The 12,523-nt window shown below is 44.2% G+C and overlaps 1 protein-coding gene across 3 annotated transcripts in view; it reads left to right on the top strand.

The window, feature by feature from the left end:
• Nucleotides 1-223: 223 nt before the first annotated feature.
• Nucleotides 224-12,523, top strand: part of gse1b (Gse1 coiled-coil protein b) — a 245,807-nt gene continuing 233,507 nt past the window's right edge. For all 3 annotated transcript variants that reach the window (XM_082182838.1, XM_082182839.1, XM_082182840.1), the window contains exon 1: nucleotides 224-2,672. In XM_082182838.1, the coding sequence (XP_082038964.1) occupies nucleotides 534-2,672 (2,139 nt within the window). In that variant the 5' untranslated portion in view covers nucleotides 224-533. The remainder of the gene's footprint in view (nucleotides 2,673-12,523) is intronic.

Raw genomic sequence — 12,523 nt, forward strand, 5'->3', positions numbered from 1 at the left:
GTGCCAGACTTCACTAGTTAAAAAAGACTTGGGTCTAACGGGCCAAATCATTGTTTTGCACACTTTCGTTTCAGGCGAAAATATGAATCTAATATAAAAACAACGGAAGTCTATGAGATGTCGTAACTATAGGCTAGTGAAACAAACGTGTGTGTGTGTGTGTGTGTGTGTGTGTGTGACACTGAGTGAGTGAGAGAGATGGCGCTGTGTTCAGTTCAGTCGTCTCACAGCCACAAACTGGTGTGAGGAAACTTCGCCAGGCAACTTTATTAAGATTTTCTACTCTCTAACAGCACACGGATTACGCCGCCTCATAAGGATGTGACTCCAGACGACGGTCCAAATGTGCGTTTCTGGATTGTTACACTGAAACACAAATCAGAAATCGGCGGAGCGAGTGAGTTTGCGGAGTGAACGAGTTTTCCCCCCCGCGGGATCAATGGCGCTACATATGTGAGAAAACGCACAAAGAATGCTAACTGGCTTTAAAATCACGCTGCTTGTGATACTGAAGTACTTTTGCGCATGAAACTATGAACGATCCGGAGCTCACGCCGACCTCCAAGGCGCTACAGCGAATGGCTTCGTCTTTGCACGGGGAGGAGAGCGCTCTGTCCGGCAGCGTGTGCATCCCCGAGCGCAACGGGATTTTCTTCATCCACTGCTTCATCTGTGGGAGCGGAGTGACCCCGGGAAAAGAGCTGAGCTTACAGGTAAAATACCAACGAGAAAAGGATAGCGCGTTTTTCCCATTCCTGCAAGGCCAGGACCCGGCTCCAGGCGCGCCGGAGATCGGTCCGGATGGGGACGCTCTGGTGTGCGCCGTGTGCCACTGCTTCCTGCGCGAACAGTGGAACTCATTCGAGCGCAACAGGACGCCCATAGAAAAGCGCATGTACTGGCTTAAGAGACCATACCAGTGCGATTTACGGAACATTTCCTACGATCTTGAGCGGAGAATGAGCGTTAGTAATTATGACGCCAATGAGTCGGACATGTCCTCCTTCTCTGATAATGACTTGTCCGAGCAGGACTTGGACCTGTCAGCGTGCATGAATAGCAGTAATGCCACAGGTTTCCGTGCGTCTAATAAAGCCTCAAGAGAAGGCGGCAGAAAGAGCGCAATGAGTGTTAAAAGCAGCCCTGAGTCAGCGCGATATCCGACCAGAGTTTACACAGCTCAGGACGTACCCAAATCAGATCGGCGTGCGACTAAAATGATCAATCACATATCGCACTCATCTGTGTCCATGGCTGTCCAGCAGTATGACAGTCAGTCTGTGCGCACACCCCTGCAGGATAACGGCATCATTACGTGTAATAAGCAGTGGATACATGCGTCCACCGGTGATTTGGACGTGACTGACAGCTGCGAGATTAACATCACCAGTGATGATGAGAGAGACTTTGATATAGAGCGCAGTCAAGCTGCTAAATGTCACTCCAGTCTTTCTGCTGATGAATGCGTCTGTTATATTTGTGGAATCAAGCTTTCAGCAGGGGGCCGCTTCAGAGTGTTTGTGCAGAAGCAGGAGAGAGCGTCCAGCGAACCATTCTTTCCTTTTCTGTGGCTCCACACCCCTCCACCTGGTGCTGTGCCACTCAACCTGGGTGGATATACTCTGGTTTGTACCACTTGCCACTCTTCCCTGATGCAACAGTGGCGAGGGTTCGAGCTAGCAGATGTGCCTGTTCTCCAGCGACTCTATGTAGTGCCCCTCAACGCTGGCGCTGCAACCCCTCTTTCTCCTCCTGAATGTGTGGATGGATTACCAAAAATCCACCCACTCCCCTCCATGCCACAGAATCACAGGGAGGCCTGCTACCTATGTGGGAAGGACTGCGGTCGAGAGATCAGGACGGCATTTACCCATGCTGGTGCAAGTAAATCCCGCAGTGCAATGTATTTCCCATTCATAAAGCAGCTACAATGCCCTCCAAATGCTCAGAGTGTGCGTAATGGACAGGTACACTGCTGTGTCGCATGTCACAGCATCTTGGAGGGGGTCTGGGCAGAGTACTGTCTCTGTCTAAGTGAGGAGCTCATTACTTCCCTCAGCATGTTCCGTGAGAGATACCACCTGGCCATGGGAAGGGGAGGAGTCTTGGTATCCCCCCCCAGAGGACCTCTGTCGACCCTTTCTCAGACTGTCATAACAACCACAAGCCACACCTCCATCTGTTACTTGTGTGGAGAGGAGCTCTCTGGAGGAACAGAGTATCAGCTTCATGTTAACCCTCCGGGGCGTTGTGGAGAGCGAGAACCCTTTTTTCCTTTTCTAACTGTCCACCCTCCCGCTCCCCGTGCCCGCCCTGCTGATGCCACAGGCCTTGTTTCTGCCTGTGCACTGTGCTACCATGACCTTCTGGGCCAGTGGACCCAACATGAGAGTCAGGGCTCAGGATCAGGCCCATCCAGCAGCCCCTGGGCACGCCAGTATAACTGCAACACATTCATCTGCTTCTTCTGTAGGAAAGAGAAGAAGAGACATCTTGGGCTGAAAGCGGTGTGCGTTGACCGCTTGCCTGTGTTCCTCTATGCTCCAAGGGTCAGCCAGACCCTGGTAATTGACAATGGCAAGCAGTTAACAATTGGCTCCTGTGTGGATTGTAAGTCCATGGTTCTGGCTGGACAGAACATGAAGCCGGTCGGTGGAATTGCTCAACACAAGGTAAGGCTGTTGTAGGCCAGATTGCTTTCCATCATAATCTTTAGACTCTTTCATAGTCCAACTGGTTACAAACCGTTTTACATGTTTAAAAAAAATCATTAGAACCTCAGATGACTTTGTTTTTCTAGCAACCACTAGATGGTCTTTCAGAGTCTTCTGGGGCTTCAGTTAGCACAGTTTATTAGGCAGCTTGGCTGGAGCTGTTTCTGGGCCAGCATGCAAAAGTTCATCTGATGCACTGATGAGTGAGTGAGCCAAGTGTTGAAACTAAAGTTTTATGGCAGACTGCTGTTCTTTCTAGTGAGTGGGGCGACCACAGCAAGCGGGGGGTAGATAAAGTATGGAGCCTGCCGCATTAAAGAAATAAACATTTTGCAGACAGTCTAGTAGTTGTAAGCTCTGTTTAAAAACATTCTTCACAGAGGCCAACTCAAGCTTTTGTTGGTCTCCAGGTGTGAGCATGTATTTCTTGTGTGTAAGTGTGTTTCAGAGAGACAGAACAGACTCTTTTGAGGATGTTACAAACAAAACCACCTATATAATGAGACACGTTATATGTGGCAATTTTGTGAGAGGGTTTTTAAGCTGTAATTGGCAGATTCACATATTGTCTATAGATCTTAATATCAAGGCAGATGTTTGTTTTATGTTTTGAACAAAAATGTGTATCTTATTATTATTGATTGATTGATTGATTGATCGATTGTGTGTGTGAAGCCACCTGTATTCTAATAGAATAATGTATGGTAATCTTTCTTTACTGCAGGACTAGCATATGAGAGTGGTGCAAACAAGTTTTACATATGGTGGCACCAGCACTTTATTTGCTTGCACCAGTGGGATAGGGGGACCAATAAAGGACACAAATTAAAGTCAGCCATAACATTACATATTTTGTCTCACTGAAATGCACATTTGAAACACTGATTTTAATTCTACTTAGGGTTTGCTCTTCTTCGACAGTCCATACTTTTAAAAGGTTAGACCATGGTAACTACAGTAAAAAAAAAAAAAAAAAAAAATGCATGGCTCCTCACTGCCATGGTCATGGTAATTATGGAAATTATGGCTATAACTAAAAAGCTCTATATATTATATTATTTATTATGAAAAATTAATAATATGAAAAAATTATAAACAGCCATACTTTAATAATAAAAATTTAATTGTGTTCATTTACTTCCCTTATCTATTCAATACAACAAATATGACACTATTAATAGCAGTAATATTCAAAATAATTATACCACATTTCTGCCAAAATGTCATGGTTAAAGCCACAATATGTAACTTTTTTGCTTTAAAAATAGCAAAAATCACTAGGCTATATCTATGTTATATATTTTTTTTAGTTGTGTACTTACATTATCCCGACTGTTTCCAACAACTTTCAAACCAGGAGAAATTTGTAATTTAATTCGAGAAACGTCCCGTTTCTTTATTTCCGTTTTGTCGCCGTCAATGGCGTCATATCCGCGTTGTCCCTGGTTTCCGCTCGTACTGCCATGGCAACCAGAGCTATGAACCAGAGCCCTCTGATAGTAACCAAAGCGACTGACGGTAGTTCGCAATGTCTATTTGCACGCTGTTGTTGTTTCGTTCAAACATTATGGACCATGGCAAGCAGACTTTGGATACAAAAGGAGAACTAAAACGAGAATCAATATCAGCGCGGTGTTTTCGAGATGCCTAGAGCTCCCATAGACAGTATATAAACGAGAGCTCCACGTCCGAGACTTCGACCGCTTCTACATGTACTTTATTAAACAGGTGAGCACATTTACATAAAACTAATCAATGTTATATAGCTCGACATGATGAAATGTTAGAATATGATCTGTATGTTATTCTAATGTTGATCTAGCTTACTGCTAGTCTCATACAGACAAACTAACACATACATTCAAATGCAGTTTAGTGTGATAGTGTAATGTTAGACAAGTGAAACAGCGCTGCGTTACCTCACAAGTTTAATTTGTCTAATAAACTGACCTGTGACTGTGAGTAGTAACGTTAATTCTGCACTCGCGTGTAACGTTAGTTCGGTAGAATGAAATGTCCATATTCCTTATATGATAGCTGATAGCTGTCTATTAGCAATCCCGAACTGCTTCATATCACAGTCATGATAAAAGCATCGATGTATTCAGTCATCCATAAACATTATTAGATCCATAGATTAGATCGGTCGGCTTGACGTTGACAACAAGATCCATAATTTTTAGCAAATGTTGCGTCATCAAACTACGCCTTTGTTATTGTAAATAGGTTAGCGACCCCTAGTGGCGAAAAATTCGATACTGTACGTTTAATACAGCTCACTAGAGTAATGGATCAAGGATGGTGATTTGTGGATTGAAAAGTCTTGTAACTTGTACATGATTTCACCTACTTTCTTTGCGTTTGAGAAGGTTGAGTCTGTTTCATCTGGTTTTAAGTTAGTTTAAACTGCTGAGCTGGTAAATAGTCTGCACTGCATGGTTCAAACAGGTAGTGCAGTTTTGTTTCAATTTTTTGAGCGTTTGGTTTAACTTAATGTTTCTCAATGCTACAGAAATGGCACATAGCTTAATCATACAGAGTTGACCAACTTTTATAAAGGTACCAGAGTTACTGCTAACAAAATGTAGGCACAACAAAGGTTGCTAATCTAGTCACATTCTGGAGGCCTACTAGGCTGCTACTTTTAGCATGAAAGATTAGCATGTTTTGCTTTCGTTTACCCTGCTCCTGGTTCCTGTTGCACTTCCCATTATATATTATATTCTGGTGTTTCCTGATATAGGGAAAGCTGTTCTCTGGAAGTTGAATGAAGGGGCTAGTCATGGATAGCAAATAGCTCTGTATGTGGAAGTCATATGAGGTAAAGTGTGTGCAACATCTTTTAAGTATAATGCAAAGCATTTTTTGTTTGTTATTTAACTTTTTTTTTTGTTATTTGAAAGAGATACTCTGTGAAGGATTATACAGAAAAAGAAGAACTTAAGTGTTAAAATTATTGTATAAGTTTGTATTAAGCACGAGAAAACTAAACCACGAATCAAACCACTGGTTAAATGAACAAGGAAATGTCTAATAAGAGAAATCTGTGTTGGTTTTTGAATTTTCTTTTGTTTAATTTATTGATTTTTGGTGTACCCATGGAGAATGCACACACAATACATGCACTTCTGTAGATAGCCGAAACGGGACTTTCTGAATAAATGCAGGTGAAAATCAACTGTAGCAGGAACACGTATATCAACTCACTTGTTAATTCGGCGGTTCATAAATTAAATCCTCCAACCAGGAGCTTCCAACATTAGCAAAACAAAGGGTAAAGAGGGTAGCACACTGGATGAGAAGTGCCACATCCTTTACAATTTGAACACATTTTTAAAAAAAATCCAAAAACATAAAAATGTCCAGTTTCACAAATGTTAATAGAACATCATTTAAAGCTTAGTATGGTGTTGCTGAACTATTCAGTAAAATCCTCTTTAAAAAAAAGTTACTAATTAATCCCATGGTGAACATTGTAGGAACTTGATACACAGCAAAATCCTCAGTGTTAAATGAACACTACTGGACCCCTGCTGTAAACAAGCAGAATCACTTAGGAACAACAAGAGCAGAAAAAAGTCAGCTGCAAATAAAATAACATTTTAAAACAAAAAGCATTACCATAGTCACTTACTACAAACCAGTTTGCCTTTGTTTCTTTCATATGTTTGCAAAAGTTCTTATTACGAATTAACTGAGGTGTTTGCTAGGTAATTTTGATGATTTCTTGAAAATAACTTTCATTTGAAGTCACCATTATGGGGATTGTTCCTTGACCTTTGTTCATTTAAGTAAGTTTCAGATAAATGTTGTGTATTGCTAAAGAAAGAGATTGATGAAAAGCAGATACGGTTAAGATGTTTGGTTTTATGGCAGTCAGATGACTATGATAAATTGGTTTAAGCCACTGTTTTTTTCTTGAAGTCTGATTTAAAGCAAACAATAGGGAAGTTGTGGCATTAATGAATAAAAAAGCTGTTGTGATAGAAAGATCCCTGTAACACTGTGGAAAGATGAAGAGCTTTCAAAACTGCTACTATCTTTTGTGTAAAAAATGAGACACACTTAAGACATCAACACTCATCATACAAACCTCAACAATGGTGACAATAGAAGTAAAAAGCGGACTCAAAATGAAAGTAGAAAATTGTAAGACAATTTAGTAGCAAAATGTATTCATGCGGCAATGCATGCTTTGAGTCATGAATGAGTTTTGGACTATGCTAACACCCAGCATGCATTGCAGCATGAAACACACCACCATTGTAGAGTTTCATATGCTGATCGTTACGCCATAGTTAACTTTATGCACAAAATGTTTTTGTTTTTTTATCAGTTTTCAGTTGAGTTGTGGAATATATTTGTTTTTTATATTTGCTGATGTGAACAATTCTGCATCAATGCTTAAAAGCTAAAGAATATTTATTTTTAAAAATGTTATTAGATGCATATTAAAGTCTGTTTTATTGTGAATAAAGTAGGCAACATATTATATATTAATAAATATTAATCTCGCAGACGTGCTATCCCAAATTCAGTTCTCTTTAGCGGCGTATAGCGCTTGAGCAGTCAGATACACATAATTATTTCAAAATATCTGTCTTGGCGAATATTCACATAAACATTGTTGGTTATGTCTTACTTGGAATCTGATGTGTAATATTACGGCTGTATTAGATCTGTGCATTAGGTCTTAATATAATAAACCTTCTGCTCTCTTCCATTAATATTAATCAAACAGAAAAGAGGGAATCACTCACTGCTCTTGACTAAATAACTTTTGTAGCTTTCATAATAATCAATTTATTTGTAATTAATACACTATGCAGTGATTATTTTTACATTTTATTATTCAGTTTCTGTATTATTTCTAGTGATGCTCCGATTGATCGGCCGCCGATCATGATCGGCCGATATTGGCAAAAAATAGCTTGATCGGCAACCCCCAAAAGCGCCGATCAAAAAAGCCGATCACGTGACGTAAATAACTCGCGCAACTTTTCCGCATGCGCGGCAACACAACAGCAGAGCAGAGCTTGCTTAACAGTGGCAAAATGAGTTCTCCTATGACGGCAATTCAATGGCAATTATAAACGAGCGCACAACTGATGCTGGCGCGCGCGGTAAATGACATTCGCGAGAGGATAACAGATCTACGCGCGAGGAAACGGGAACTCGCGAGCTCATTCAAACCCTGCGCGGGCGCATGACATCTCTGCCCTCGCGCGCTCGCATGATCATTCCCCACACTCTCGCGCTTGATCTCCTCTCGCCTGCTGATTTTGCTCGCTCGAACACTTTTATTTTTGGCAGTCGAGGGGCGGGACTTACTGTTTTAATAACCTCAAATGTCATTGTCATTATTTTATTTTTTGGATCTGATGTAGTTAGTTCCTCAACTACATCCATTGTAGTCTGCCTGACCCCTCTTTGTTTTGAAAAATTATACTGTGCCTTATTTGGAAAAGGTGGCCTACAGTAGCCTTATGTTATCTTGTTTTCTAACTACAATTAAATAAATATTGGTGGTTCTTCAAGATTTTCTTGACTCTATCATATTTCCATTCTGTGATCGGCAGTGATCGGCAATCGGCAGATCATGATTTTGGTGATCGGTAATCGGTGATCGGCCCCAAAAATGCTGATCGGAGCATCACTAATTATTTCTTACCTGAATGCTTCTGGTAAATAAGTGTAAAAATGTAAAGCACTGTTCATTTAATTTGCTTCCTTCTTATATTGTATTTGTTGTACTATTTGTTATTTGCATATTTGTTCTTATTCTTAATAACAAAAATAAAATAACAAAAATAACTATATTGTGATGATTAATATAGTAATTATTTTTAATAAACGAATTAGAGGAAAAGATGCATCGTGGTGCATCAACTATCGTTTTTTAATCGAATCGTTACTCTCTGAATTGTAATTAAATAGAAAAAAAAACCTTTAGGTGAATTACAATATTTTTTTCTAAAAAATAATGATTTACTGTACATACATGATGGGAGGTATTGGCAAAATGACCAATAGAAACCTACCACAAGATTTGAAACATGAAAAAACCCTTTTGGTGAATTACAGTAATATTTTCCTTAAAATAATTGTTTACTGTACATACATTAAGGCAGGTATTGGCACAATTTCATCTGTACTAAGTCAGTCTGGTCCCTAGGAACGTACTACAACCTTTGGAACATGAAAAAACCCTTTTGGTGTATTACAGTAATTTTTTTCTGTAAATAATTGTTTACTGTAAATACACAAAGGGAGGTATTGGCAAAATGTCACCTGTAGTAAGTCAGTCTTACCAATACAATAAAGCTTTGGAATGTGAACATATCTGTTTTTAAATGTAAAAAAGTCATTTTAATTAATACAAATTATACGTTTTAACACCCTAATGGAATTGGCAGACCGGGGTAGTGCGTCAGAGCATTCTCGAGTATAAATATGCAGCTATAATGCACAACATTTCATGTCGATATACAATGGTTACATACTGTTAAAACTAATTGTGGTATTAATATCTTTGTTATACTCTATAGAACAGTGGCAAGGAAAACTAACTTTACCATGCTCTAAGAGACCCCTAGTGGTTGGGAGCATTTTCTTTGTGTTGTGGCTTGATTTCGTTGTGTTGTGAACTTATGTTTGTTGTGTTGTGAATTTATGTTTGTTGTGTTGTGAACTACTGAGCCACCGTACAGGCCTGTAGTTGGCGATGTCACTTTGTAAAGATAAACTATGTGCCTATAGACTAAACACGTAATACGCATGTGCATGAGTTAAACTTTTTCACAAATTACACAGAGACAATAACAGTATAATTTTTCAAAAACTTGGACTTTGAAATCTGTTTTCAAAAGTTTGCGTTTTCAGGCCCCCAAAACACTGTTGGTTGTGTAAATAACGCCAAACGGCCAAAACACCAAACGGCCAAAACGCATAAAAAGTTCCCTTTCAAGGCGGTAACTTCGACATTACGTCAACTGTGACGTATATGGGAACTCCTCCCTTCTCCATTTTGCTGAAATCTTATGGGCTAACGCCAGCTGGGGACAGCTGGCCAATTGACGCGAAGCATGCAAATACTGACAGGCTGCGGGCAGTATAAATGCATGGGTTCGTGGCAATAACGTCAGAATCTCTCTTTTCACGCTAAGAAATCATTCGTCATCGTGAAGTTGCATTAGAGGACTAATAGTCATTTTTCTTCGACGCATCCGATGGCTACTACATGCCAGTTATGTGCGGGCCCCTTAGACCCGCCCGACACTCACCTGTTCTGTGTCGCTTGCCTGGGCCTCGCCCACGCTGAAGCGGCACTAACGGACGACACGTGCGCCCACTGCGCCGAGCTGCCAGTGCGCGCCCTCAGAGCCAGAAGGGAAGTGGCTCGATCAGCAGCGGGGATAAGGCCCACTGCCGCCAGCGAGCCGCTGGTGGGCCCTCCCCCATCCGACGACGAGGTCTTCGATGCCGTCAGCTTCGCGGACGCGAGCTTTCGCCCCCCCCACGCCGTCGCGAGCTTCGTCTCCTTTGGGGCTGGTGGGGAAGACGACTCCATGTCACTCTCGGCGTCGGAAAAGGATTGGGCGTCTCAATCCGAACGCCCCGACCAAGAGGGCCCTGCAGACCTCCAGGATGAGCTCGTCAGGGTCCTCGGCAAGGCCGTCTCTGAGCTGGACCTCAAGTGGAGCGCTCCGGACGAGCCAGCCAAGAGCAAGTTGGACACTTGGTTTCTCCAGTCGAGCCGTCGTCAGACTGCATCGAGGAGAAGTACCCCGTTCTTCCCAGACGTTCACGAGCACGTGGTGAGGGCGTGGGCTGCACCCCAATCGGCGCGCACCCACTCGAACACGCAGGCCATGTTCGCGCACGTGGACGGGGCGGAAGCCCACGGATATGTGCGCATGCCCCCCGTCGAGGAGACCGTTGCCGCGCACCTGTGCCCGTCTTCATCTGCACTGGGGTCGGACCGCAGCCTGCCATCCAAGCCGTGCAGGTTCACCGCCCACCAGGCGGATAAGGCCTACGCATCTGCGGGGGAAGCAGCTTCAGCTCTACACGCCATGGCGATACTACAGGTGTTCCAGGCGAAGCTACTTCAATCCCTAGACGACGGCACAGTGGACGGTGACGTCATCAGGGATCTGCGCGCGGCAACGGACCTCGCGCTGATGGCTACCAAGCGATCTGCTCAAGCCATCGGCCGCTCCATGGGTTTCATGGTCGTCCTCAACAGGCACCTATGGCTAACCCTAGCTGACCTGAAGGACACTGACCGCAAGACGCTCCTGAACGCTCCAATCACTCCCTCCGGCCTCTTTGGTGACGCCGTGGAGTCAGTCACGGAGCGTTTTTCTGAGACGCAAAAACGCGCGAAGGCGATGAGCCACGTGATGCCCCGTCGCTCACTCCAGCCATCGGCGAGATCCCGCTCGTCTTCGGCTCCTCGCCAGGCTCAAGGACAGGCTAGACAGCCCGCCGTGGTGCCCCGCCCCGAACCGGACGCCCGTTTCGCCCGCGGCCGGAACAAGCAGTGGACGGGACCTGGGAAAAAACGCCAGGGTCAGAGTCAGAGGAGGAGCCCGCGCCGTGAGAGAACCAGCGCGCCATCCTCGGCTACCAAGCCATCCACCTGACAGAGCGGTCAAGAGGAAGAGAGAGCGTGCGGGGGGGCCCTCCCCCAAACGCCGTGTTCTAAAGCACCATGTCCCCCATGTTACCCCGGGCGACAAGTGCATTGTGTGTGCAAATGTTGTTTCTGTTTGTGTGAGTTCCACAATAAAAACATGTACCCCTGCACAAAAAGAGCTTTTTCTTCCTCTTACACCAAACACTGTGTCACTCGCCCTGCCCCAGAGCAGCGCAGAGTCACAGTCCATAACTATAATGGCCTCTCGAGGGCACGAGAGTGTCAACATTACACCAAGCCCATCGCGAGCCGCCCTCCCGCCAGTGTTTTTAGACTCGCGGGGGCGGGGCTCCAGTCAAAACACATCGTCACTAGCTACGGCGGCAATAAAGCTAACGCGTCCGCTGTGTCACTTCACGGACGCGTGGGAGGCTATTCCGGGCGTTTCACCGTGGGTACTGGGAATAATTCGGCACGGATATTCTCTCCAGTTCAGACGCAGGCCACCCCGCTTCAACGGCGTGGTCCCGTCACTGACCTCGCCCCAAAACGTTCCCGTTCTGAGACAGGAAGTTCTCAGTCTGCTCGAGAAAGGAGCGATAGAGCGGGTCCTTCCGAGCGAGCAAGAGAGCGGGTTCTACAGCCGTTATTTCGTGGTGCCAAAAAAGGATGGAGGACTCCGTCCGATACTGGACCTGAGACCCATCAACCGAGCACTTCACAAGCGCGCGTTCAGAATGACAACACTGAAACAGATCCTGGCACAAATTCGTCCCGGGGACTGGTTCGCTTCAGTGGACTTAAAGGACGCCTACTTTCATATTCAAATAGCGACGCGCCACAGGCGCTTCCTGAGGTTTGCTTTCGAAGGGACGGCTTATCAGTATTCGGTGCTACCGTTCGGACTAGCCCTGGCTCCCCGAACATTTTCAAAGTGTGTGGACACAGCGCTCTCCCCCCTCAGATCGAGCGGGATGCGTATCCTGAATTATCTGGACGATTGGCTGATATTAGCCCACTCAAGAGATGTGCTAATCAGTCACGTGGAAACGCTGCTTCGCCACCTGGATACGCTGGGACTGCGTGTGAATATGCAGAAAAGCGTGTTTATTCCGAGTCAGACTATAACTTATCTGGGAGTATGTTTGGACTCGGTGGCGATGCGAGC

The sequence above is a fragment of the Leuciscus leuciscus genome (assembly GCF_965113295.1).
Source record: "Leuciscus leuciscus genome assembly, chromosome: 10".
Lineage (NCBI taxonomy): Eukaryota > Metazoa > Chordata > Actinopteri > Cypriniformes > Leuciscidae > Leuciscus > Leuciscus leuciscus.